We start from the raw sequence: 27,787 nt of genomic DNA, 5'->3' as shown, positions 1-27,787 counted from the left end.
CGTAGTGTATTGTGCCAGTAAGTCTTGTCTATCCTGTGTGCCGCTGTGCAATTCCAGAGTCTTCCTTGTGTGCTGGAAATTTCTAGGAAACCAGGAATTCCTCACTACTGCTGTGGCAAAACTGCCCTGCTGAAATGAACCTTGATTTTATCCATTGTCCAACTTGGATTTAAAAGAAAAAGTAAAAAGATAATTACTTGCCTGTTGTTCTTATGGCCCAGATGTGGGTAGATGGGACTGTTCGTGCTCACCTCTGAAGAGGTGGGCCAGCAGCAGAAATGCCCAGCTACAGAATTGCAAGGATAAGCCACAGAAACGCGATTTTGGATAAATGGCAGCTCACAGACTTCCCATTTAAGCACAAAGCAATCATAAATCCAAATCACACAAGAAAAAGGTTTATTGAAAAATAAAGTTCTCCCTAGTTTTTTTTCTACAACAGTGAAAACAAAGCATTTTTCTATGCCATTAAAGTACAGACATTTACTTTTCTAAAAAAAAAGAAAAAAAAAATTAAAAAAATCCCATCCTATTGAACCCCAGTAACTTGACAGTATCTGAACCACTGTGTTCTGTTCTTTCTGAATCAAACTGCTTGAACGTAATATAGTGGAACACAACCATTTAAATAAGACAAAGGATCAACCTTTTAAGAGAGACTTCAAACCAAACACACATAGTACCAGCCTGACCCTGAAGTTCTCATGTACATATAAAAACTCTCATTGACTCCGAATTATTATCCGCAAATGCAGCACTCTTATTTTTACAGATTTCAGTAGGTTTTTTTTTTCAATATACAGTGCTACAGGGATTATTCAGACTTTGACCCCCTTTGCCCATGGAGAGAGAGTCTCCCCCAGGGAATGACTCAGACCAGAAACCAAACTGCTGCCCCAAATTGCCCTCTGGAGGACCCCCCGCAGCAGTCAGCCTAGCAAGCTCAGGGGGATCAACTTCTCCAAGCTCAAATTAGCTTTGTAAATATCCCCTTGTATTTTTATTTTAGCTCTCCTGGAAGCTTCAGGGTAACTTTTCTCATAAAATGTACTCTTTTTTTCCTTTGGTAAAAACTGGCGTTTCCTCCTGCCCTGCTGTATTCCTTTGCAAAAACCAAATAAACCCGTGACTTCTTAAAAATGGTTTCACTGTACTGCAACAGACCTGGTAATGAACGTAACAAATTAGTTCTGGGTATAACCCTATTAAAATTAACTGCCTTCAGACAGCAATTTAACTTGATTTATTGTGTACCTATCTGATACTTCGAACTACTTTGCAGCTGCTGGAGTCCGAGCCAGAGCCTGTTGCATGCACTTTGCCAAGTGTCCGGATGGCTCCAGTAAATGCCATAACATTATTTACATGCTCTCCTTAAAGCCAAGGATTTTGCTGGCTCCTGCAGGACCGAGCCTCTACTGCGTGGCTGGCCGCGAGTGCAGCAGCACTGACCTAGGGCTAGTATTTGCAAGTACGACAGTGCAGTGCAAGAGATATATTTTCCTGTACAAAGCAGCAGCCGCGTGTTACAATAGCTGTGAAACGTGAGGACAGCAGGGTCCACAGTGCTTCAGTCCTGCGAGCCCTTACGCAAGGTGACAAATTCTGTTCCCATGCATAGCCCACCTTAGTTAAATGACACCTGCGCTGACCTTCCTAGCAGAGAGAAGGGTATTCACTTAATTACAACTGAATTTTTTAAAGCTGTTTCTGTGTGTGGAAGGTGGAGTTATTTCATCAAAACTTTGAGGACCTGATTTTATTTACCCATTTAATAAAGAGGTGGCTTAGTGCTGTTGGGAGAGGTCTGCTGAATTAAAACATACTATTGTATGTTCATAATTATATGAATATGTCAAGGATTACACCTATAAAAGCAAGACACTTTGGCAACAGTTGCACTTTGTTGTTTCTCCCTGGAAGAAAGAACATGAACCATGCCTCACATCTGAGGCATTCTGGGGTTCAGCCTCTGGTATTTTCAACACATTCCTACAGTAAACATCTTACACTTGATACACGGAGTTTGCTCTTTACACATTCCATTTAAATATAATATTTGGAAATTACAAACTAATTTAAAAAAAAACAACCTATAGAGCTGCTTAAAAATATGAAGACAAGATTTAAGTCACTGCCCATAAAACAATATCGTTTGATGTTACATTTACAGCAATATTATTAAAGCCTATCTCAATGAAACCATATCTGTCCCTGGCCTTTTCAGCCTGAATGAAAGTGTACATCTGTCAGTGCATTATTTGCCTCGACTTTACAGCGGTCCCTAAAACGATGGGACCAAAGGAGAACTACAAATGGAAAGAGGTCCCAAGTCCAAACTTGAAGGCATAGCAGCTGTAGGGCAAACATCACGAAGAGCGAGCCATGCCAAAACGTTAGCACCCCTGGAAAAAAAGACTGTGAAACTGGAAACTGATAACTACTAGTCTCTTTAAAAAAACCAAACAACAAAAAACCCAAACACCCCACCCCTCCAACTCCAAACTGTAGACTGAACAGCTATTTATCCAAGTTTTCACCTGATACTTTAATAATAGGTAACATCAACTTAGTCAGAGATGATATCTGCTGTAAACAGCAAGGAAAATTGGCTGCTGATATGTGTACAATATAACCTGCAAGTGTTTGGTCTTTATCTTGTAAGATACAGTGCTTTGTATGTATTAAAAAGGGAGAGCTGCTTTTTTAATTTGAAGAAAAATTAATGGAGGAGTTCAGCTATCACTGAAGCCAGTGGGAGTCATGAAGTTAATTAGACTTGAATGAGATTGTATTCAGCCTGATTCATCCCATTTAATTTATTTTACTAGCAAAATCTGGTCCTGAAATGCACTACAAGCAAAATACATACCTGAGAAAGCAATTTGGATTTTGTTTATGTGAAAAGTGCTGCAAGCTCGTAAATCATCTTTGTAATTTAGATGGGCCACTCATTTTTGAGAGGGGAGGGCATGTCTTTCGTATCAAGGATAAACCAAGGATGTTGACTAGGATATTAAAGGATACTGGTACAACACGATTAAGGGAGGAGAGAGAAGACATCAGCTAACAACCTGATTTGCAGCTGGTATCAACAGAAAACTTCCAGCAAGTCTGAATGCTTGTCAATAAGCAAGTTGCAAAAGCCAGTACAAGTAGTTGGGAGCAGAGCCGAGTGGGGAAGATGCAGAGTCCTGGCTCTGTCTGCAACCCCGTTCTGCGGTCTCCAACTGACACCTGATCAGCAGCTATTCTGCAAAATATTCTTCTTGCAGAAAAGTAGTAGCATTAAAAAGAAAAACATCTGCAATAAGCTGAATATCCGGAGTTCCCTCCCCACTGAGAGTCGTAAATTCAGGTACCATAAAAGGACTGTATTCTCTGGGTAGCACCAGGAATCACCCCGTGCACTTCCATGTACAGACGTCTTTATCCGAAAAACCAACACCTCACAAACTTTAATGTGGATCTTCAATTCTCCTGCTGGTCAAATCAGATATGGCTGTTCCTAGAGGTTTTCTGTTAGCATTGTCTCCTAACAGCTTTAGTTTGCCCTCTGGTCATTAAACAAAGACGTCCCATCCCAGCAGGAGCTCTCATGTCAAATTACAGATATTCAGTGAAGGGTATTCTGCTTGCAGGAGCAACGTTTTGCAAGAATTATGAAAGTTACAGTTTTATCTTATTAACCTTTACCTTATAGTTTTAGAACCGATTTCTCCGCTACTTAAAAACATTCAAAATTCATACTGCTAAGCTGTATAGTCATCAAGCACTATTTTTACCTGTAATTAGTGTTCCATTATACTTGTTCAGACAGTGTCCATATTCCAAACGCTCATCCAAACCACAAAGAAAGTAAAAAAAGGCACATAAACATTAAATATTTGTAGGAGAAACATAATCTGATATAAACAAGCAAACACGCAGCTGCAACTATAAATTACAAAAAGAAACATAGAAACTAAGCAAAAAATGCAAAAAGCAACTCTATTTATACATGTGCAAATCAACTTGCATATATGAAATAAATGAGGTTTTTATTGGCATTTTTAAACAGTGTGTATTTACCAACTTTACCTTTCAAAGGCAAGCCTTTATGTTAATTTTAATAAATATGTAAATGCTTCTCAAGTTTTCTAATCTCATAGGAACAAGATTTTTGAAAAAAACTAGGTCACATACAAAAATACAAAATTTTAAAACAAAGAATGTCTTGATATGAGAGATATGTTTAAAAGCTTGTAAAGTGTTTTTATATTCAACTTTTTTGACATTTTTTCCCATCAATTGCTGATCAATATATTCAAATGCAAGTCATGCAAAAACCTGATTTCTGAGTAAAGGAAGCTGCAAGCTTTACTGTCAGACTGCAAAACAGTAGCACAGTCCGATCTCTAATAACCTTGTTTAAGTGCAATAATTGGACTACACCTTTATTCTTTAATTAGGAAGAAAAATAGTCATGGAACTTGGACAGAAGGCTGCCCTCTATCCTGACATGTGGAAATATATTATACATTTTAGTAAATCATTCAAAATTTTAAATAGTCCCACATGGATTTGCCTGAGTGCTTATCTGCGGAAGGAGTCACTTATTTATCAACACACAAACAAACACCGCTGAGTGATGGGGGAGTGCTGTATCGGGTTTAGTGAGTAATGTTTACAAAGTTTATGCACTTACAGTTCTCATATGATAGTTTCCTTTTACAGAAATTTAGACTGAAGCTGCAGTTCATAAAGTAATATTTCTTCTGAAAAGAGAGTTTAAAATTAATAATAGAGGCCTATCGAATTATAGGTCTTGGTTTTTTTTTCTTTAAGATTAATGAGCCTTCTTTATAGATTTCAGTGGAAATAGGATCAGACCCAACTGATTCTGAAGCCAATTTAGATGTTCTGTCCCTGGCTAAAATGCAAGCAGCATTGGTATCTGCTGTTTCATTTTTGCCAGGATGCAGTAATTCAATTCAGTAGACTAGAAAGAAACAGTGCTACAGCATGAAAAAAACCCAGAGCTTATATAGACTCTCCCTGCTGTGGTAAAGGCAAACTTAGCATTGAGCAAAACACTAGACCAGAAAATCTTATAACAACAAATACCAAACCCCTCCCGTCTTTAAAGGTTTAGAGGCAAAATAAAATGCAGTATGCCATGTGGACCATACACTGGGGGCGGGAAACAAGCAAATATGTATTTACAGCAAAGAATTGCACTACAGCAAAAACTACGTGTTTTGCATTCTTTAAGTGCACCCATACAAATCTTTGTTTCTGATGTAATTCTGCAATATCTCATTCCGAACTAAATTCCTGCCTGAAGAACCTCAGGCTGAATGGATAAAGGCAAATTCTGCTATTGCCTTTACTTTCAGCACCAGGTGTAAGTGTATATATTTTAATATGCAGGATTTTCCAGTGCATGAATATGCACAGGTATGCAGGAAATATTTTGTATAAATACAAAATGAATTGTTGCGCCTGCTCAGACTCATTTCCAAACCTCCTCCCCCAGCTTTTCCAGAGTATTAAAACTATTGCAAACTCCATTTGTGCTGACTGAAGCAAACGCTGAGCTATGGTAACAGTGAGGATTTTCATACTAGTTTGTGTTTGTTTTCTTTTCATACAAAAAGTTTGCCTCCCATTATAGGGCCCAGCTGTTCTGTTTCTGGAAAATTACTCTAAAATGCAGCACACCATCACAATGCAGTTCCTGGTGACCCTGCTGTTCAACACTTCCCACATACCCTTTTTGGATACTGAACAATCTCTCAGGATTAAGTCCTGTGTAGTCCACAGCAATGTTACGGAGTTTTACAGGATAACACCGACAGGAGTGCTGAGGCAGTAAACAAAAAAAACTTGAAAAAACTAATTCAGTGCTTTCAAATTGAAACTTTAAAATGTATACAGTTCTGCTCTCTTGTCTTGAGAATTTATCCAAGATTAAATAGCATTTCCCTTGCTTGGTCTTTGGTAGGTCAAGAGACACATCAATATTCACACACAGATAATGAATGCCAGTTACAAGAAAAATCTGAATCAACCGGATATATCCAAGAAAGGAAAATTTAAAGTATCTATGCTTTTCATTATTAACTGGTAATGTTTGTTAATCTTTATGAAAAAACCCTTCATGTTGATTTGAGTTTTTTTTCCCCCGTATGGTCAGAGCACGTCCAAAGTGTAAACCTGCACACTACGAGTGCTTTCAAAATATACTGCAGATTTGTTTCTCACTGATCTTAGCATATCATTTCCTGACTCCAAATGGTGCTGTCAAGCATGCCACCTTCTTCTGAAAATAACAAAACTTACCTCAATAAAAAGAAGGCGGTTTAGAAGATTTAACTTGCTGCTCTAAAAAAATGAAGTTTGATTTGAATACCAAACTCTTGAATTGTTTTAGTCTAAATTTGTAATTGGTGTGCCTGCTAAAAGAAAAAAAGAAACAAACACCACCCCCCAAAACAGAAAACCAAAGAACCCACGAGATTGATCAATGCTTTTCTTAGCAGTTTTTTTGTCTCCTCTTACTTGTTCTTCAGAAAAAATTCCTCTTTAAAAACCTAGCTAGTTATGAAGACATTTTACATTTCTATCATACAATAATTATAGTTAGCTTAGTTTAACCTTTCTATGTCATTCAGCAACACTTTTAACTACTGGAAGCCGTAGCAAACTGAGGCTCTAACGATAATATTGCTCCAATGATGCTGAATACTTTTTGCTTCACACAGTATTTCTAGTAGACAGACTACAACAGAAGCATGGGCAAATTCCAAGGATTACTCTCTAAATGGGACCAGTAAACTGTGACAAGTCCATTCCAAAAATGGCAGTATGTTTTTGTAGCTTTTCCACTTGAAGAAAATGCCACAATCCTAGTCAGTCGTTGAGTCACCAAGATGATGTGTCACACGCTGGCAACTGCCTATTTGCTCATTCATGATACTCTCTGTTTAGACTGCTCCGATGCAGCAGCCGTGACGCAGACAATACCTTGTTGTATACAAAGATTTAAAAAAAAAAAAAACAGAAAGAAGAAATGGGCCCAGATAACCCAATAACAGGGTACAGAGCTATCTTGTGATTCTGAGTTCTCATGAAGTAAACCACTTTATAGCCATTCAAGCTAAAGCAGTACCCAAACCAGTGCACCTAGAATAAAATGTTAGTCCTCCCTCCCCTGCACCCCCCTCCCTCAAGCACACTTTTTTTCAATTTTCTACTGGAATGAAGTTGAGATCCTTTAGCTAACCATGATGGGGGATGTCCTAAGTCATTAAAAAAATAGAAAACACTTCACCCAAACAACAGAAAAAGAAGTTTGATGGGTCTGGGAATTTTCTACAAACTATTCTGTGCAGTCATCTTCAAATCACTGTAGAACATGAAACTCATTTCTCTTCGCAAACAGATGAAAGAATCTGAAGAGTTACACTGCAAATGTTCTTATAGGAAGAAAAGATCAGTTAGCTGTTTGTTATGAATCCCTCCTCTCTTAGTAGATAATTCTGCCCAGCAATGATAGCTCTGCCTGCAGCGAAAAACCTGGACAAAAGTGCAGGAAGTAATAAGTAGCTCCTCTCAAAACTACTTACATTTTGTCCTCAACTCAAAAGAAGCTCTGCTGCTGCTATAGGCAGTCTTTACAAAGCGCAACCTGCCCCTTAATATAGTCTCTGCAGGGGCAGATTCTTCTGTGGGTTGGGTGGGAGCCGGCACAGCTGAACAATAAGAGGTCACCTTGGAAAACACAGTGCTTCCTTCTTCCATCAAAAGAGGGGACCAGAATATCATTTGCAGACTCCATGGTGAGACATTCAATATTATGCCTAAAAAGCAAAGCACATCATCTAAATCACAGTGGAGTTTACAGGAGTTCAGTACAGTTTCCATCCTTCCTTGCTAAAAATAAAATAAAATGGTGTATTACATCCTAAATCAAGTACATTCAGAATTGCAGATTTCCAGAACATGACTCTCATTTCTTTTCGCCTGTGCAGATTCTCTCTGCAGAGGGCAGTACAGCCTTTTCAGTTTTACTCGGTTTCCTAAAGATTAATAAAAGAAGTTAAAAAGGAAAAAAAAGCTTTTGACTGTTCCCCAAAGCTAATATTTAAATACACCATGGATTTCTAGTAAGACAAACCCAAAGAATCTGAAATCAGGAGATATTCTCATCGATACCAGCAGGGATCTCCCCCAGGCAAGCCACACCGTGCCAGGCAGCCCTGGGTAGCTCAAGGTGCGGTTGGCCAAACTGTGAGGATAAGGCGATGCTGCTGGGGTACAGCAGAAGCAGGTCAGAGCTGGACCCACCGCTCCGAGGAACCAGCTAGCGCTAGCTAGCTGAAAAAAAGAAAAATTCGAGTTGCCATTTTCTGACCACAAAGCTTAAGCACGAGTGTAGCAATTCCAGTAGAAGCTTGTTTTTCACTTAACTCTGGAAACATTGGTAGCTTTCAGCATTTAACAGGTTTTTTTTCCACAGAATTATAATCTTGTCTAGACAGCTAGAAAAGAAGCCTGACAAAGTTTTTGTATGAGCTGCTTCTGAACTCCACTGGAAATTACAACTTTTCAAACAAAATACAAAAATGAAAACCTTCTACAATTTAATTTAGCAAAAAGTGGAGATAGAAAACCTAGAAAGCAGTTTCCCTAGCAGCCATTTGTTGGAGCCTAGCTCTGAGTGCTTTGTTTTTATTCTGAAAGGAACACAGACATATTCCCAAAGTGACAGCACCTGAAAGCAACATTAACTTCCTTAATGCATAGCTCGTAAGCTTTTATCAGTTGGCACTAATACCTCTAATGTACACGGGTTTACAATTCTTTACCCAGGACAATACCGACAAAAGGTTTGCAGAAACAGGAATTGCTAATTGCCAGTGAATATAAATGTTTCAATACAGATGTTAATCGTGACCAATTAGGGAGCTCAATAAATAAAAGCAACACTTTATAAATGTTATATTTAAAATCATGTGAACAACTGACAGAAATCACACAATGTGTACAGATTTCCATTTACTGCAACAAAATGCATTTTGTTTCTGACCCAGCTGACTGAGCACAGTTTGGATGAGCATTAAGAGTCCTGCAAGTTCACTAACTCTCAGAAGGATATGGCAAAAGCTACGGAATAGCGCACCCGCTCAGCCAGGGCTGCAAAGGGTCTATCCAAACACAATTATACCCCTGGCATCTGCGATCCCTGCAGCACAAGCATCTTTGCGCAGTGCAAGCAACCCAACATCAAAGGGGCACACACATGGGAGATGGAGGGCAGGGAAGGAAGAGATGTAAATTTTTGGCCTCGGTGCTGTATTCCTCATTGCAGAAACACATGCTACGTGGAACGGTGCTCTCAGCACAGCAGTAACTTCTACCATCCACTGCCATGAAGGACTGACAGCTAACCTCACAGCTTGCTGCAGCCAAACAAGACAGTACTTCTCTCCCCACCTTCCCTTCTCACAGAATTCGTGCACTAAACTTAATATGCGGCAAAAGCCAGTGCAGTAAAAAGAGGCCAAATAATATGTTTGTGCTTCTAAGTACTTACCTAAGCAGAGCTTTGTCCTTGTTAAGATGCTGGAAGAAGGAAGGCTCACAGATGAGCTGGTTTTCCTGACAGACTTGTTTGCAGGATTTTCCAGGTTCAGCAGTTTTTACTTGAAGGGCACTTAATGGGGGCCACATCACCTGCCCATGACAGAAATCCTGCAGTGACAGATCATACTTTATTATGATGCATCCAGTCCCTTGACAGCAATTTTCCCCATTAGTAAAATAAGTGGTTATTATCACCCAAACACTCATTTTGCAGCTCATGTCAGATGTATTAAATCAGTAACTTAAGCACCTTTTAAAAGAATTTTTTTTTTTTTGCATGAGGGAATTATCACCTTTGCTACTTAAAATGTGGTAGTATCATTCTTCCCTACCTTTACCTTTTTTAATTTATCATAAGCAACTCTAGCTAGTCTCTTTACTTCCACACACCCAACCCGTTTTGGCTTTCTCAGTGACTCCTGTTTCACTAATTTGGTGCTAGCAGAACTATTTTTGTAACAGCACAAATATCAGGAAGAAGTTCGGCTAGGAGAAGAATTCCAGAGGCCAGTTACCCTGTAGGCAAGAACTGTCTCAAGTGGCCCATGCGGAGAGCCACGTGGAAAGGATCAGGGGACTCGCAGCTCTACGGAGCGAGCTGAACTCATAAAAGACTGAAGATTTCTACAAAGCAGCCAGGACTCAAAGAGTTTGTTTGCTCTTCTTGGTTGAACTGCTAGTAAAAGTGCTCTCCCAACACTGAAAAAAATTGCTATAAATAATGCATGCAGTCAACTGTCACCACAGTGGAAAGAGGGAAGGAAGAAATCATATATAAACACAACTGCTAGCGAAAACTATTCAAAGACAAGTTCGTACTGTCTTGACATTTAAAATGAGAAAAAGTAAAGAGAAAATTTTAAACACTGGTTTTGTATAACATTCCATGATATTCAGCCATTATTTTAACGTTTAGCAACTCCCATCAAAAGATGATCAGAAAATTTGGGCCCAGTCCATCATGGTTTGCTTTTTCCTGACAAAACTAATACTTGTATGGACAGGTCCCACACTGTGACCCAAAGGCTGAACTACTTGAAATTTTAATGAAGCTAAGACCGCAGATCATTTACCAGTTCTCAACATCAGTTTGGGCTTTTTTTTCTCTGTTTAGATTTCCTCTGCTGAAGGAGGAAGTTTTCATACTCCCAGGTCTAACCATAAATTTAATATTATACAGTCATGAATCACAGGATATCCTGAGTTGGAAGGGACCCACTAAGATCATAGAGACCATCTCCTGACTCCACACAAGGCAACTTAAAAGCTAAACCATATATCGAAGAGCATTGTCCAAACGCGTCTTAACACTGACAGGCTTGGGGCCATGACCACTTTCCTGGGGAGCTTGTTCCCGTGCTTGATCACCCTCTCAGTGAAGAGCTTTTTCCCCAATATCCATTCTGAACTTCCCCTGATGCAGCTCTAAGCCATTCCCTTGTGCCATATTCGAAAAACCTGAGTAATTTTAGAGCATATTTATGGCAGAATAATTTTAACGGCATCTAAAAGAACACGTTAACAATAGATGGTTGGAGGTACTTTTTAATAAGGTTGTTTCAAAAAGGTAATTTTGCTATTTGGCTTAAGCACCTTGCTTATTCTGTCCTTTTATAAATCAATATTTAAACTACTAGATGCAGGAGGAAATGTATATAGGTTCAAAATCCAATCTAATACTGTAATATATACCAATGTAATATGTACAATATAGTACTGTAATATCAGATTGGATTCACAGCTAGTGCAGGCAGGAGACAAAGTTTTTCAAAGACAGTGAATCACTTGTGAGGCTTCACTATTTGCTGGGGGCTTCAGCTTTTAACATCTCTTAGTTGAAAATTCTCCCCCAAAACTGGGCACAGCCTCCCATTTCCAGTCCATAGCTTGGTGGGAAGCCTTCCTCAGCTTATGCCACCCTGAAGCATGTCTCGGAGAAGATCACTTTCACAGGTACCAGCACACACAGTGCCGTGCTTCAGTTTGCTGTCTCTGGCTAGTTTTCCTATCAACCATAAAAGCAACCTAAATTTGGTATCTTCACCCCAATCTATCTTGCCCGACAACCCTACATGCATAGGGGTAAAATAAAGAAAAAGATGTTACGTAAAACAGAAGGTTAAGCTTCACCAGAGACTGTGTTTATTTTTGTTTTGCCTATAACCACAATTTCAAGGTGAGACAGGCTTAGTTCTTCCGTCAAAGGAGGTGTCCTCCTCCCTCTAGCTTTTCTTGCTCTTAGACGAATGTCCTCACTCCACTCCCTTTGCCAAGCTCTGGTGCTCAGCTGACCGTCTGCTGAGCCAAGTCAGTTTGCTAACCTGCCAAAAACATTTTCTGCTGGGTTACCAAGCATTCCGCTTGACCACATCTTTCAAAGTCAGCATGTCTGTTCCATCAGCCCAGCCTGCCTCATCCAACAGCTCCCAAGTTTGCAACAGGGAATCCCGCAGCTGCTTCGGCTGCGGTTGCCTGGCGGCTCCTTTGATGGCAGTGCCAATTTAAGCAGTCCCACCCTTTGGTTCCCACCCTACACTGTCGCTTTGCAGATTGACACAACTGTCTGTGCAGCCACAGAGCAAACAGGATCAAGGGATGGATTCAGCAGATGGCACAGCCATGCTGGGCTGCTGGCTGGGGCAGTGCACTGGCAGGGAGGAGTAGCTTGGAGTGAAAGCTGTTTTAATCCAGCTGAAGGTAGCACTGCTAAACATGAAACCACAGCTCACAGTAGTTCTCTTACTTCAGACCCTAAAAACCTTCAGCCCAGCTGTTGGATCTGAAGATTCAGGAAATTCTCTAAACCTTACTTGTGAACACTGTCCTCCCTCCTGATCCTGAGCCAAGGCCCCAAAAGGGGAACTCCAGACAACTCCTTTTAAGTTCTACAGTTTCCCTGTCCCATAGGGTGACTTGTGGGTGAGTGTATCTGGCCCCATCCTCTTCACATTCAAACAGCCCCTGAAGACCACACTCTTGTAGTTAATGCACCCCAGAACCTCTGAACCACATCAACTCTGTGCGTCTTTGTTCCTGTTCCAAGCTTGTGCTGCTCTCTCTGTTCTGCCTGCCTCCCACCACAAACTCTTCAAAATAAGGTCTCAACCTTTATTTTTGCTTCATCTGACATGTTAATCGGGCACAGTGCTAAGCACATGCAGCTAATAATGATGCTTGAGCATCCTGGGGGCTGTGAAACAATAATGGCTTTTGACAATGAGTCAAAGCAATGAACAAAATTACAATGCTCTACTTATTTCTGAGAAGCACAGGGTACAGGCCAGGGCTTAGCCCTTGGGGGAGGTCCAGGGGGGAAAGGCAGCTTTGCCCCACAGATGCTATCTCTAGATTGTCTCTTTTTCTCCCTTACCCTGAGCTCTATTTCTTCCTGTATTGACAAAACCTCTCAATTATAGCTAACTCAGGTAGGAGAATCAAAAGAAGCAGAGATACTTTTAAAGGCTATGTCATCAATACAGCAGCAAAAAGCTTAAAGTAGTTATTGGCAGGAAACTGGAAATAGTTATGTTAACTACGCTTCTGACCTGAAGCTGTGTTATTCTTTATTACTGTCTTTAACACAGTCCACTTTCACAATACAGGTACAGAAGCATGTCCAGTGCTTTTGAAAGAAATCCTGGCAATTAATTGGCATATCAGGGATATAGGTTATTCCTATCTCTCTTCTGCAGCAGCCAGAACAAAAGGCAGAGCTGGCCACTGCAACTGATCTGGTCTTGGGCAGAAGTCCAAGCAAACATACAGTTTCTAGAAATCAGGATCCTGTGTAAATCTCTGCAGTTTATTTCTCCAACTCAGTAACTTCTGCTGCTGTCAGCTGGCAATAATGCATGGGGGGCAAAAGTCCTCTAAGTAACCGGCTTCCAAAACATGTAAAGCTTTATCAATTGAAACTAAACACTTAAAAAAATCTGCCCAGAGGCTTTAGCCTAAGTGCAATTCTACCACAAAAGTATCTCTGTATTTACATGATACTTCATGAACCAAAGATTTTTTGTGTGTACACAGTCAAAGAAGTCACATATACACTGAAAAATTACTTTGCCCTTCTGCTTTGATGTAACACCAGGGACTGCACAGCTACTATTTCTACTTGAACAGCAACAACACTGAGAAGCTTTAAAATGGAGGGGGTCCTCCCTTCCCAACATAAAACAAGAGAGTCATCCACAATAAAAGTTCATACCTGTCTTTCAATAAACGCGTTCATCCTCTGAAGCATTCCCTCACATGTAAATTCATAGGGCAAATAAGGGTCAATCTGTGAAAACATAGTGTGTTAATGTTAGAGGTTTTTTTCTTTAAATGAACTTTGTGATGCACTGCGTGGTAGCAATTTGTATTCCAAATACTACATTGTAGCTTAAGTAGCAACAATAAATGCAAATAAACTCATTAACAAATCACAATTTCACAAAACCATCAGCAGTTTAAGCTGATTTTTGCTACTTTGTAAAGGCAATAAAAATTACTCAGTGATTATCTTTAAGGAAACTCAGGGTATATTGCAATGTAATAGGTATCAAGCTAGCTTGAGACCCTATGGGATTCCAGAGCTCCTGCTTTAACTGAATTTCAGTTCTCGAGTTGAAGTGAAAAAGAAAACATTATGGCAAAAACAGAATGTGATAGCTTTGAAAATTACTTCAAACTTTTTTTTTCCTTGAAGCGCCCTCATTACAATTCCACATTGTAAGTGCACAAGCACTTCAGTGGCAGTTATGTCAAGGCTACAAAATCAGTCAAAAGAGTTGAGCATGCATTTGGACAGCCTGCAATGCTCTAAGAATCAACAAGGAAAATTCCTCACTGAATGCACAGAAAATGTAGATTGCTGTATAATTTACATAAGAAATTCACATTTCTATATAAATCCACTCATGTTTATTTTTTTCAGGAAAAAACCTGACATATCCAGTACTAAAACATGATAATCAGATACCACAGATATGTAATAACAATTTTTTCCCCAATATCCTGCTAAAGTGCAGCACTCTGCTTTAATCAGACTAACATTAGGAAGTACTCTACATGCAGTACAAAATACACCTTCAAGTGTTGATGACAAATTGAGGATACATTTCTCACCTTTTGATTCAAAATTGATTTCACAGCCTTCTCAACTTCAGAAAGATCATTGATGTCAACAGTCCAGACATGGGGCTTCCCGATGTAAACTTCAGCATAGGGATGCTGAGATGTCAACTGAAGGGAAGAAATGATTTCGGTAAAAATTAATGCATCAAGATATCCTTCCCTCTCACTCTCATCAGACTTTTTGGATGATAGGCACTACGATAACACAAGAATTCAGCTAGAATCTGACAGTCAGCATCATTCCTTCTGAATTATCTTTCAGATTTTCTGTGTTTAAATTTAGAGAGTGAATTTAGTTGGAAAACTGAAAATCATATAATAACACAGATCACAAGTAACATTTGTGCACCTCTCACTTGTGGCTTTGGTCCTCATAATGACCCACATCACAGAAGACCTGATGCTTACTGAAATTGCTTTTACAATGTGACCCTGCTTCCCCACAGCTCATTCACAGGGCAGCCCTCCTTTTTCACAACCCGTAATTGCTACAGGTCCTGGTTAGACCTGCATGACTGGCTTCAAGAGATGTCATCCTTGTCCTGTCTCTCCTTCAAATTTCAAACATTTCCAAGCTTCTGTGAGTAGTAGTGAATAAAGAATCATTTCTATCACTTAGGATGAATTCTGACTCTCACTGCTGTTAGTACAAGAGTGATTTGACCTCAATAAGAGTGTTAACTGGTATTTTGCTCACCACTTGGTCAGAAAACAAATTCAACAAATACCCAAGTAGATAACTAAGAAAAGTTATATCAGAGATTGCTTTGAGAACTAGCTGGATGGCACTAAAAGTAATTTTTGTGACAGGTTGCACAGCAGTGAGAGGAACGTGCAAATGAACACACAGAGAGGAAGCAAAAGCTGCAGAAGAGAGGAGTGTTTCACACTGGCTTCAGAAGACAACTGATTTTTAAATAAATACACACACACCCGCCCCCTGCCAGATTATTCATGGACAATTTTTATACAGCTGCCTCTTTATGCATGATACAGAGAAAAATCTAGTTAGTGCAAAAGATCTGAAGTAGGAAACAACATCTGTTCGCAAGAACCTTCTGCACTGGGCATATACCATACTTGTTCTCTTCCTCAAATGGATTCAAGAAACTACTTAAAAAAAAAATTGCTTCTTGCATTTTGCTTGTGGGCAAGACAAGCCAGTCTTACAGTTACATATGGGATCAGCTAGCATAAATCTGTGCTCCGAGACCAATGCTCCAGGGGACTCTGGGCCAGCTCCCACCTTTGGCTGCAGGGCAGCGTGGTGGGGAGGGCTCACGGACTGGCTGAAGATTGCAGCTGCTGGGCTGGTCACTCGGGATGGTTCTGCGCACAGATAGCTTCCGTAACTGCCTACATTCCCCTTGCAGCCCACTGCACTGTGCTCCCATCGGCATATTTTAAATTCCTCCAAAAAGTCCAATGCTCCTTGAAGACTGACGTATTCTAACCTTTCTTCAAGAGTACTTCTACTGCAACTAAAACTATATGTACTTAAAAATTTGGTTACCACGACTGAGTTCCCAAGGCACTTATGTCTGGACTTCAGATGGCAGAAGCTACACTCCTACTGCTTTCAGTAACAGTGAAAAACCTTCTATTGCACCTTTAAAAATACAAACATAGAACAGTGTTTGAAATACCACAAAGCTTTAGGAATTATGCCTTAGACCACTCTTTCTCTACCTTCTCAGACAGACGGCAACATTAAAGCCAGATCTGATCCGTTAGACGAACAACTAAACTTCTCAGACTAGTAGCAGTTTAAGTATTAAGAGTAACTAGCAACATAATTTTATTACACCAGTAATTCTACATCTATACTCTCAAAAAATATTAAGACTATTTCCTAACACTGAAATGCTTTAATTGGCTGAGCCTTAATGTTTTAGATATTCAAGAGATACTCCCTCTGTCTATAATTAAAATCCTTAAGAATTCTTATAAATAGATTTAAATTAATTTCTAATTTCAGGTCTTTTTTTTCCCCTTCCTGAAAGCAGAAAATGAAAGAAACTACACCCACCAAGTACATCTTTCTTTGGAGAAGAAATATTGCTACAAATACTGGTACAAAACAAGCTGCTTGAAGGTGATTTTTTGTTGCTGGTGGTTTTTTTTTCCTGTCTCTTTCCCCCAGCAAAACCATGTCCCAAGACAAAACAACTGCTGATCTAAAATAAAAATTGTCATTTCCAATTTTCGTACAGAGTCTTCATTACAGGACCCCATCTTAGGGGTAGAGGGGAAACAGTTAATACCCCTCCCAATAAATTCTACCTAGAACAAGACAGAAGTAGTGACTTGCAATGGTTACTTTACCAAAGTACTAAACACAGACTTTATCTTCAAATTGGTCTATGGATAATCAATTTGCAGAACTACACAAGCTTCTTTTGTTCGCCTTTAACACTTGGAAAAACTGAGAGAAGGATTTAAGGACTTTCTTATCCCAAAGAACCAGCACATGGATTACTGGCAATCGGATCTAAATGCAGTTGTGAAAACCAGTTATAGAAAAGGTTATTCTTAGGACAGGTCAGCAGAGCATGTGAACGCAGCAACATTTGTGACGAACGTTCATTACATTATTTTGTACTAAAGCAGTCAATAGGGATTATTTTTCTGTTCAAGTCAGGTGCACAGCGTTTCTGTTAGTGCTGACACATGCCAGCAGGATTTAGCACAGCATTCCAAGCACTAAAATTCCTACTAAAGAGTTAGGTGGGTCCAGATTATTTACTGAGCCTGACCGGCTATAGTGTCTGGGCACAAAACCACTGGAAACGAGACAAACAGTCGAGTGACCCACAGAAGAAAAGCTTTGAGAAGTGCCAAGCACAAGGAGAAAGTTTAAACAGACTTCTTTTCTCTTATCGCTATCTCCTTTGCTAGCAATGCAAGCTGTGAGAAGGGGTGAGTTTGAACTCGTGTCCTGTACAAGCTGAAAGGCAATTACAGTCCTGGATCACAAAATCATAAAGAGTTTATGTTCCTGGTTTAAAACAGTAAACTGTCTTTTGCTTATTGACTAGCTGGTGCTGCTCAGTATGCAATTTATATAGCCCAAGTGTAACATGAATTGGGAAATATGGCTGTGCAAAGTTCTCACCATCTAAGTGTTATCAGAGAGCTTTCCATTCAGATAAGTATGTAAGGAAAATATGTATATACACCTATGCACAAGCCATGGTCAAGGCAAAAGTGCTAATGTCAGAAATGGCTACATGACTGTTAAATGCTTAAAAGTGGTATAGGCTGAATTTTACCTACACCAAAGAAGAAAAATATTCCAAAGTCAGTGCTGGGGTGAGGGGCTAGTTTACTTAGCCTCATTTTTCTCTTACTAGAGTTTAAACTCACTGGCTGTTTTGAAAGCTTGAGGTTTGTTTTTCACTGTTCTCTTACAGAGTCAGTTCTCCAAACGTCTTCAGTGTTTAACCACAAACACTGTGGGTTGTGACCTTAGCTCAACAATGCCTTGAGCAGGTCTTTTCTGGAGGAAAAAAAAAAAAAATCCCCAAACACCCACAACAACCCACAAATGTCATTTTTATAGTTTACTTAAACACCTATTTACTTCCTGCACAGTACACAGTAACGTTTGTTTCTTCAACAAAATAAAACTGCTTTCAAATGACACATCATGTATCCGATGACATGATCTGTTCCTGGGAAGAACATCAGGTTTTCAAGTGAAACTTCAGTTTATGGTCTGTCAATAAGAATTAGCAGAATGCACATAAGCAAATCTAGACATAAAGCTTAACAATATGTTAACAAAAAATTTTAATTATCCTATAAAAATAAGGACTGATAATCCCATCAATGGCCAAAGAAAACTACAGTTGCACACCTTTTGCAATAAACTGTGAACACCTAGGCAATTTTTCCTATATTGGGTTACTAAAAAGAAATCCACAATCATTTTCAATCAAGAAATTACCAAGATTTATCAATCTTACCTCTCGGAGTGTAGGTTTGCCTTTGAAAAATTCTGTGTTTTTGCTACTTTTTGGTGGGTTAAATCTTAAATTTAGAAAAGCACATCCATTAGCAATAGCCTCTAAAGGAGCTGGCCCTTCATATGGAAATCCGAGACCAACGAACAGCTGAAAAATAGAAAAAAAGGACTACCTTAATTTTTGTTCTTTACAAAAACTGAAAGCTAAGAGCTAACTTAAAATAAACAATAATGCATTTTAAATTTACCAGCCTAAAAATATGTAACGTTAAGAAGAAAATGGGAGAAATTCAGCAGCTCACCCCCTCCTACCCAAGCAGTAACGGAATGTCCTGTTAAACACATTTGACAATAATCTTCTGTAATGAGCTGAGGTGGTTTTTCACAGAGCTGAGGCAACAACGGACCCTTTCAGCTATTTTTTTTGGGGAAAAAAAAAAAGTCATTTGGTGTTTTGATTGGTGTTGAAATGAAACTGCTGGGGCTCTCTTGCAGGTACAGGTTTTACTGCAGTAACCTCATGGAACAGCCACACTACTGTTTTCCCCCTCTCTCCCACAACAGCTAACCTGCTGGTTTTGCCAATATGAACATGCTCCTGCCAAACTGATTAAGTCTTCTAATTAAAACGATAGATGGCAGCAAACATCAGCTGAAGATACTGTACCTAGGCAGCAAGAGCTTGCATAGGATTAAGAGGGTTCAACACCTCCAAGGTAAATTGAAGGAGGAAAAATGCATCACACAGCTATTCTTAAATCAGCCGAGATTACAGGTGCTCTAGAAAAGGCAGTGCTTTTCTCCAATGTAAAGAAATGTAATATTTTTTCAGAGCTGTCTGGCTTTTATTTGGATCTTGACCCCTTTCCTGGCCCAACATAATTAAAACCCCTGAATTAAATATAGGATTCTTCATCTTTATTTGAATGTCTGTGTATAATGAGAGAATTACAAGCTCTCATTTGTAACAGCAGTTTCACAGCACTGCTGTACGACTTAACATGCATATATATATCTACTGCTTTTTTTCAAGAAAATAAAAAGAGCAATCTTCATAATTATTAGGATCATGTATTCAGGATGTATGTATTCAAAGAGGTCAAATTATACTATTCTACATTAAATTTTCTGCAACATGGAAGTGAATCCTAGTGAAAGAAGATTCAAAACTGAAGGCCCTTTCTAGGAGCTGATCTTAACATGGATGCATAAACCTGGAGTCAGTATTGTTGTGCACAGGCATTGCAGCATCAATCCTCTTTGACCCACGGCAACAGTATAAATTCTGAGTTGGCTCATTTTAAAAAGAAAGCTAATGCTTCTCAGCATAGTTGAGGACATACAATTTCCACTGCATGGAGCTGAACATTGTTATTTCAGATTTCAATTTTCAGGTTCAAAAAGTCGCCTACTTGCAAAAAGTTTCTCAGCTATCTTGCAGATTTAAATCTTACAGGAAACTCTCGAGTGGCTGATAAAAAAAAAGATCTGGAAGACTACCTCCACTAAAGCTAGATTATCTAAATTTGGGTTTTATATATGGCATAAGATATATTACCTTTCTGTCAGAAAAAATGCATACTAAACTTCATCTCAAAAGAGGCTTAATTTAAAGAAAGGTAATCTCTTGAAAATAATTAATTACAGACACAAAACCATTTCATGCAATCTGCACACATAATGTTATTTATTTAAACTACTGCTTAGTTCGGGCAGAAAACCAGCTGAGAACTGGCAATTAAAACCATCTGAAGTATTAATTCTCCTATGATCCCCTGTTTGTCTGTTATGTAGAGAATGCTGGTTTGTTTGCTTCGTTTTTCACTTTTTTAATAAACTGCTGCTGTGCACTGCTCAACAGTTCTGTGTCTGACTGGTCCGTTTATTTAGAAGGAAGCTCCATGGGGAAAGAAACATGGTTTTATGTTTTGACAGCACAGAGCACACTGTCAACACTTAATCTATAATAAATAGCTTACCACCTGTTTCGTATCCATTTTTCAACCTTACCGCTAAGCAGCACCATACCTTTGAAGAAAGAAAGAAGGATGTGTCTGATGGCTAGAACGGTGCATGTGTGTGTGCTGCCTGTGGGCCTGAGGTTGCAGCTTGGCTCAGAGCTGCCCGCAGCCCCCGCAGCTTCTTTCAACCCCCCAAAATCTTCTATCCCTCTCCATCACGCTGTCATCAGGTCAGCTGAAATTCCCAAAGTGAATCTAGACCCTGCTCCTGAAAATTGCCCTTTATTAACGTTCCTTGGTTAGGGAGCTAGTATTTTGGTATGGTATAAAGAGCAAAACTGAGGAATATCTTAATTGCCTCAAGAAAGTGACATCCATTATGATTAAAAAAGTAAGCATTAGAGAACACAGGTAATTTCTGTAACTCATTGTTACGGTGCTCTAATTTGCTAATCCTTTGAATTACATGCAGCTTGTTATTTCCAGAAAGGCTAAAACAATCTGTCAAGGTACTTCCTAAAAGTATGCAACAAATGCTGCAAGTGAAATTGAAAAAGAAGTGAAAATAAAAGAAAAAAGTAGAAATAACAGGCAACAATTTTCAGGTACCAGTGAACCAAGCATCCATCCTCAGTACAGTACTGTGTGGAAGACAAGGCTCTCCCACAAACCAGTAAAGATTTAGAACAGACTGAGTTTCCACTATTTTGTGATATAAATGTACATTTGCCTCCACCACGTAAGGTGCTACTATGGCTTTTAGGGTACTCTCTTACTGGACACTGTGTCTGGTAACCACGGTCCACCATGGAGAGGCACCTTCACCCTATGGCTGAAGGTCTGTAATGCAAAACTCCAAATCTGACAATGCTGGTAACGTAACTGTGGGTACACATGGTTCAGAAATGTTAGCCCTGATCCTCCTTTGTTAGCTGCAGCAGAATTGCTACGCAGAGTAGAATTCCTTTATGTTTTACTGGTTGATTACTGCTTGAAACCATTTGATTTTCTGTATGTGAGCATTTTTCTCACCTTTCAAATGTTTTTGAAAGCCAGAACCATTATTTTTCACACAGTGCTTTAAGTGGGCACATGCCACAGTAGGCTCTATATGCTAATGCCCCATATAATGAGATGATTGCCAGGAGAAGTTCACAGTATAAAAGTATATCTAAAGGACGTAATAGCAAATAAATACAGACGTAAAATGATCTTGGTAACAGCAGTGTCGTTTTTTTTAAAAAATCATTTCCTTTTTTGCAAGGTCTGCTACCCAGATGTGTCTGCCTATAGGTCTGCATGAATCAAAAAAGGGGATTCTTATCTGCAATCTCACGTGCCCAACCTGAGTAAAGCAGGTGTTGAAACCCTCAAGCAGGAATACTTTGGTTTTCATAAGAAAGGCTCCTCAAGAACTTTTTCTGCCTTTGCAGTGAACTGAAACCCTGGTTTGGAATTTCAGGCTTTTGAGTTGGCCACCCAGCATCAGACTAGCCAAGAAACCATTCTTTACTGATTATAATATAAGAAGTCCTTTCACGGTGTAGCAGCTAAGTGGAGACTTCTCTGACGTGAAAAGTGCTTCACAACCACTCCCATGAAAAAACAGTGTGGTTTTGGTTTATTTTTTGGAAGCTACTGACTTTCAGTTGACACTAAGCAATTTATTTGTGGAGTTTACAGCACCAGATGAGACTATTATTAAAATGAATACTTCAACAAACAGTCTTTCTAAATTATAGCCAAAAGTATAAAATAAGAAATGAATGTTTTACTTCACTGACTGTAATTCTGACTAGCTGAATATTTAAAAGAAAAAATTCAAATTCCAGAGACTAAATGCTATAGTTCCATAAACAGGAGTGTTTATCTTCTCCTCTCCTCTTTCTAACATTACTGCACTTCATCTAACTTATTCAGTCGGGTTGGTAGGTTTATCACCACTTTTGTATGCCTCCTTACTGAACTTATATATTCTCTTCTGAACTACAGAAAGAGAAGTGTAGCAAAGGTTAACTATCTTGATATATTTTTCTCATGAATATGAAATACTATCTGGAGAAGTCAATCCTTTTGTGATTGAAACAACTTTAGAATAGAATCACCAGTTAAATGTCTTTTCAGCTGATTTTGTGAAGCGTGTGGAAGTAAAAAATGTATTACATCAAAAAAGGCAATATGGAAAAAAAAAAGTTTGTCTTCCTATTTCTGCTTATTCAACCTTGCAAGGGGATTTTTCCCAAACTGTCTAAACAGGGTGTTGCTCCTACTATTTGCTCCTTTTATTAATCACCATTCAGAAATTGTAAATTACACTTAGTAACAGATTTTGGATTCCCTCAAAAATTCAGTGACTCGAAGTAAAAAGCTGCATCTGAAACTTTCTTGAAAGGAGGAATATTTCTCAAGAATTCAGTACTGGTTCTTCCAAGAGAGTCTGGTCCAACTCCTCCAGCTGCCCACTTGGCAAGAAGCCATGTAAGTTGGCAGGAAGGCTCCCAGCTCGCCTACCCTATTTTCTTCTGACGTGATGAATGGCTTTACATCTTCTCATTAGGAACTGTTGACATGTCTCGTTTTTGTCATGCGCTACACAGCTGAACTAGCCATGATGAATCTCAAACAGCCCCCTCCTGCTTGGAAAATACACTTATTCTGAAATGCGTTGCTTTATAATACCGGAATGAAATGGCAGCTGCAAGCTTTTGAGAATAACTGTGTCGTATACAAACTACTGCAGAGACCAAATACATTTTGGGAATGCAAAGCTCTGATCAAGAATCATGACTGAGCCATCACCTATCACTATTTTGCTGTCTAAGGGCAAAATGAAGCAGTGCAACATAAACTGACACTTCTGAGTACACTGAACTGTGTGATTTGTTAAATTATCATTTAGCTCTGACTTCCTGAAAACTAGATTGTTTATCAGCTGATCTAACTTGCTAACACAATGTTGAAAGCACAAGCAATGAAAGACAATCCTTGTCCTTAGGTCTCAAAACATATGTTTAGAAAAAGAAAAATCTGAAAGTTTCTGGAAGCTTAAAGACAAAGTTTGTTGCTTGGAGACAGCAAACAGCAGGCCTAGATGGTTCAAGTGAGCATTGCGCCCACAGATTCCAGAGTTACGGCTCTGATTACTCACATACTTTCAGCACACTGTCTAGTGACAAAACCCCATAACTAAATTCATTATGGGGCTCTGGCCATGTTGCCTAGCGATTAAAGTGATTATGATTAAAAAGTGTCCTTGAACATCACTGGATGCATGTGCACACATACATGAGGCTCCTCAGGGCACAAAGCTCCCATTCAAGTCAGCTTGATTTTTGTGGAAAACCTGCACTTACTTTAGCAATTCAATCCACAATCCAATTGATATAAACACAATTGACCCACACAGGCAGCAGATGGCCAGCAGAGACAGGTGAGTGGAGTTTTTATGCTAAGCTACGTTATTGTCTCTTGAAGGATATAAAAATCTGAAACTGTGAAGGTAAAGGCAACAAGATGACTTAGAGCAAGTATGTCTGTTGACTGACAATGAAAGGCAACCATATGCTAAGGCAGAACAGCCAGTGTACCTATGAGATACTAAGCATCAGCTAGCAAAAAAACCCCAAAAAACCCAACACAAAACCAACACAAAAATTCACCTCGAACTGAAAAAGTCCAAACAAATTAGATGGTAAATCTCAGTTTCCACTGTCACTTTCATGATGCTGCTGTTTTATTTTTTCTGATAAACTAGATATATTGGAACAGTATTAGACAGGAATAATAACCAAAATTCATGATGCAGTAAGCCATATTTAATTTAATTTCATTGCAACATGAGAACTCTGTTGCACTCCCATTTGCCTGACAATAGTAAGTACTAGGAGAAGCAGATGGACTCTTAACTGCTTATCATCAGGTCAAACTTTTGTTAGCCTGGCTGCATCATAAATAAATAATTTCCTTAAGAATAAAACAGCTTTTGCCATTTGCAAATCTGCTAACAAAAGTTCAGAAAAGCCATATGAAAATACTCTTTGCAGACTTAATAAAAAAAAAAAGTTTATTAAGAAAGATTGTATCGAAGAGATAATGTGATAAAAACACTGGCTTCCTGATACAGGGTCCTGAAACACATTGATGTGTTTCCCAGTGCCATCTACTAAGAAATGTAGCAAATTCGCTAAGGATTTTCCCCAATAGCAGGAAGAAAAAAAAAAACAAACGACTGCACAACAATAGCATAGAAAATCATTAAAATCTAAAATGCTTGTAGGACTCTACAGTACAGCATAGATCCACGCTTTTCACAAAAATACAATTTATGAAAAATAAGCAACTTGCTGATCTCAGGAGTTCTTCACAATCACGAGAGAGTTATCTTCTATCTGATAATTGCAATTACTACTCAAAAACCGAGTGAAACTAGTCTGGCTACTTCCTGTGTTCACAAAACCCATATAACTGCACTGTGCTGAGCTGCATAATATGTATGTATCAACTTGAATTTGTCCTAAAGTGAATGTGTCTTTACATTGCATCTTAGAGCACAGCAAATATAACCATTAACAACTAGATGAGCTATCTACTTAATATTGAAAATCAAGGTTTTTAGTGTAATACATGCAAGATGGCTGATAAAGAATTAGAGGAAGACTTACTCAAACATAACTATTATTATGAACTGTATTTTGTAAATTATAAGGACTTCAGCAATTCTATAGGAAGTCCATTAGCTTCTGTTACTATTCCAGTGAATAGAGCACTTTTTCTTTTTTTTTTCCAGAAGAAAGTCACTGTTTGTGCTTGGGGTTATTTCAATGTCAATATTCTTCCCACGTTAGTACTATGATTAACACAGTGATTTCATACTCCACACAGACAAGCTGTGTAATCTCAGTATTATCTATGACGAAAGTAAATGTTGACTTTTTAATCTGCAACATTATGTGTATCTGTATGCATCAAGTACATACACACAGTGGTTGTCTTTAAAAAGTCATAATTTGCCAACAGCTGTCACACAGAGATGTCAAATTACCATCATTTTCCCAAATATTTCAAAAAGGAGATCTCTGCAGTCGTGTGGGAAGACTAGGAGGTGCTTGCTTTTTTCTTTCTTTTTTTTTAATAGATTCTTCTGTAGAACTGCACAGCAAGAAACTATCAACAATGGGGAGTAAGTGGTGCAGTTCCACGCATTTTGCTAATTTTAAACACACAAACCACTTCTTTCACCAACTGAAAGTTAAACATCCTATTTAAATGTAATCTACTGAAGTGTTTTAATGTTATAAAGTGCCACAAAGATTATGGGAATGGCACAGAAAACTCCACAAAGCATTCTAACTACAGGGACAAAAGTTTATTTATTTCAATATACTGTCCCTTATCTTGAGTTCCCTTAACTATGGGGCCACAGGCAAAGCACACCACAAAAAGCACACTCTTTTGCTCTCTCTCTCTGCACAACTGAAGTAGAGGAAGGAACTGAATGGCAAATGAAGTGCTTGCTTTTCTTCTTTTCTCCCCCAGAGAGCAGGGTCACTCTAGGTTAAAGTCATTGGTAGGGCAGAGCAAGCATGCCTACTGTACAGCTTTCAGATTTTACCTAACTTTCACATCAGGGATGTAAAACAAAGCACGTTCTCAGCTGATAATTTCCTTGAGCTGAATATCACATTTAAGAAAACGAAAAATGCATTCGTCCATGTTTCTCAAGCTGGTTGTTCAATGCGCCTGTGAATGTAGGTTGTCGTCCCAATTTTCTAATAATAGCTGTCAATCCACAAAATATGGACATGATGAAAAACATATTCTTAGCACACAGAAGACAACTTAAGCTCCTTTACATTTGATCATTTATTTTTCCAATACTTTTAAATTAGGAGCTCATTCGTAGGAGGTGAAATGTGTGCACCTCAGATACTGTCTATCTGTAGCTATTTTTGCCACTACTCCCTCTTGACAAACTTACTTTCGTTTCTCTCAGTAGAAACTGCAAATCCCGCCCACTGAGTATACCATGGTTTTTTACGTAGCTGGGAATATAAATGGTGCTTGTCCCGTGAACAGTTCCATGAACTTCCATATAGGTGTGGATGATATCCAGATAAGCCTTCTTATCCTGTAATAGCAACAATAAAATATTTTCAGTCTTTACAGATTTCAAGCAGTAGTGTTCAATCAGAGCTAGCTTTTAATCTCCTGTACCACAAAAGCCAGTAGGAGAAGTTCACTCATTCTTATAGGATTTCTATAATATTTGATCTTTCATTGCTTTATTAGTTTTGTTTTCTACTAGATTGGAAGAAAACTGCAGCTTTTTTATTCACAGTATAGGTATAAGTAAATCAATACCAAGGTCCCATTAACTTCTAATTGGTCAAAAAACAGGTCACCATCAGATAGCTGTAATCTCAGCATGCCTAAACAATACTTGGCCTAAAAATACTACACAACTCATTCTGAAATATCAAATCTTCACTCTGTTTTTGTCAAGAGATGCGAAATAATTGGTTATTGTTTACCTTCTCTGTGAAGAAAAGGGTGAATCTCACCTTAGTAAGATGCACTCCTGCCAACTGAATAACTGAATACACATCTTTATCTAAATACCTAGTTTCTGAGTCCCATGAGATACCTACAAAAATTCCACTTATGTAAAGTTTTAAAGGCATTTTGGAAAAAACCCAGAGTAATGGCTTTAGTGTTGCATTAAAAAAAAAAAAACCTTAAAAAATTGAAAAAATAGTACACCATCCTAGTTTGCAAACAAGAATTACTTTAATTTTCAATGCCATATGTTTTTTGAGTTTTAAAAACTACTAGCATTCCAAAAGCAATTAGCTGTAGATTGTATTTACAGTCAGTATCCAGTACAGATTAGAGAGACTTTCCCTCAGTATTTGCACATAGTCTTAGTAATAGCTCCAAAATCAGGCAACAAGTTTCTGCACTTCTTGGCAGCAAGAGAGTTTTTAAGAATTCTACTTTCACTCGCTATTTTTGTCATGTAAATTCTGTACAGTGTTCCTCCACAGCCCTGTGTGAAAGCTGGCCAACAATTTTACTGAAGTTCATTCCAAGGGCAAGTAGACTGGTGAAAATC

General features: G+C 38.7%; 1 protein-coding gene across 1 annotated transcript in view; it reads right to left on the bottom strand.

Moving 5' to 3' along the window:
- Positions 1-376: 376 nt before the first annotated feature.
- The window catches only part of MGAT5 (alpha-1,6-mannosylglycoprotein 6-beta-N-acetylglucosaminyltransferase), a 139,389-nt gene continuing 111,978 nt past the window's right edge, over positions 377-27,787 (bottom strand). The window contains exons 12-17 of the mRNA XM_075028898.1: positions 26,654-26,803; positions 18,717-18,863; positions 14,740-14,856; positions 13,838-13,912; positions 9,581-9,738; positions 377-7,844 (exon numbers count right to left, since the gene is read on the bottom strand). Of these exons, the coding sequence (XP_074884999.1) occupies positions 7,646-7,844; positions 9,581-9,738; positions 13,838-13,912; positions 14,740-14,856; positions 18,717-18,863; positions 26,654-26,803 (846 nt within the window). The 3' untranslated portion in view covers positions 377-7,645. The remainder of the gene's footprint in view (positions 7,845-9,580; positions 9,739-13,837; positions 13,913-14,739; positions 14,857-18,716; positions 18,864-26,653; positions 26,804-27,787) is intronic.

This window comes from Buteo buteo, chromosome 5 (assembly GCF_964188355.1).
Source record: "Buteo buteo chromosome 5, bButBut1.hap1.1, whole genome shotgun sequence".
NCBI classification, from domain to species: domain Eukaryota; kingdom Metazoa; phylum Chordata; class Aves; order Accipitriformes; family Accipitridae; genus Buteo; species Buteo buteo.
The sequence above is the reverse complement of the archived record's forward strand: the minus strand, read 5'-3'. Positions and strand labels throughout refer to the sequence as shown.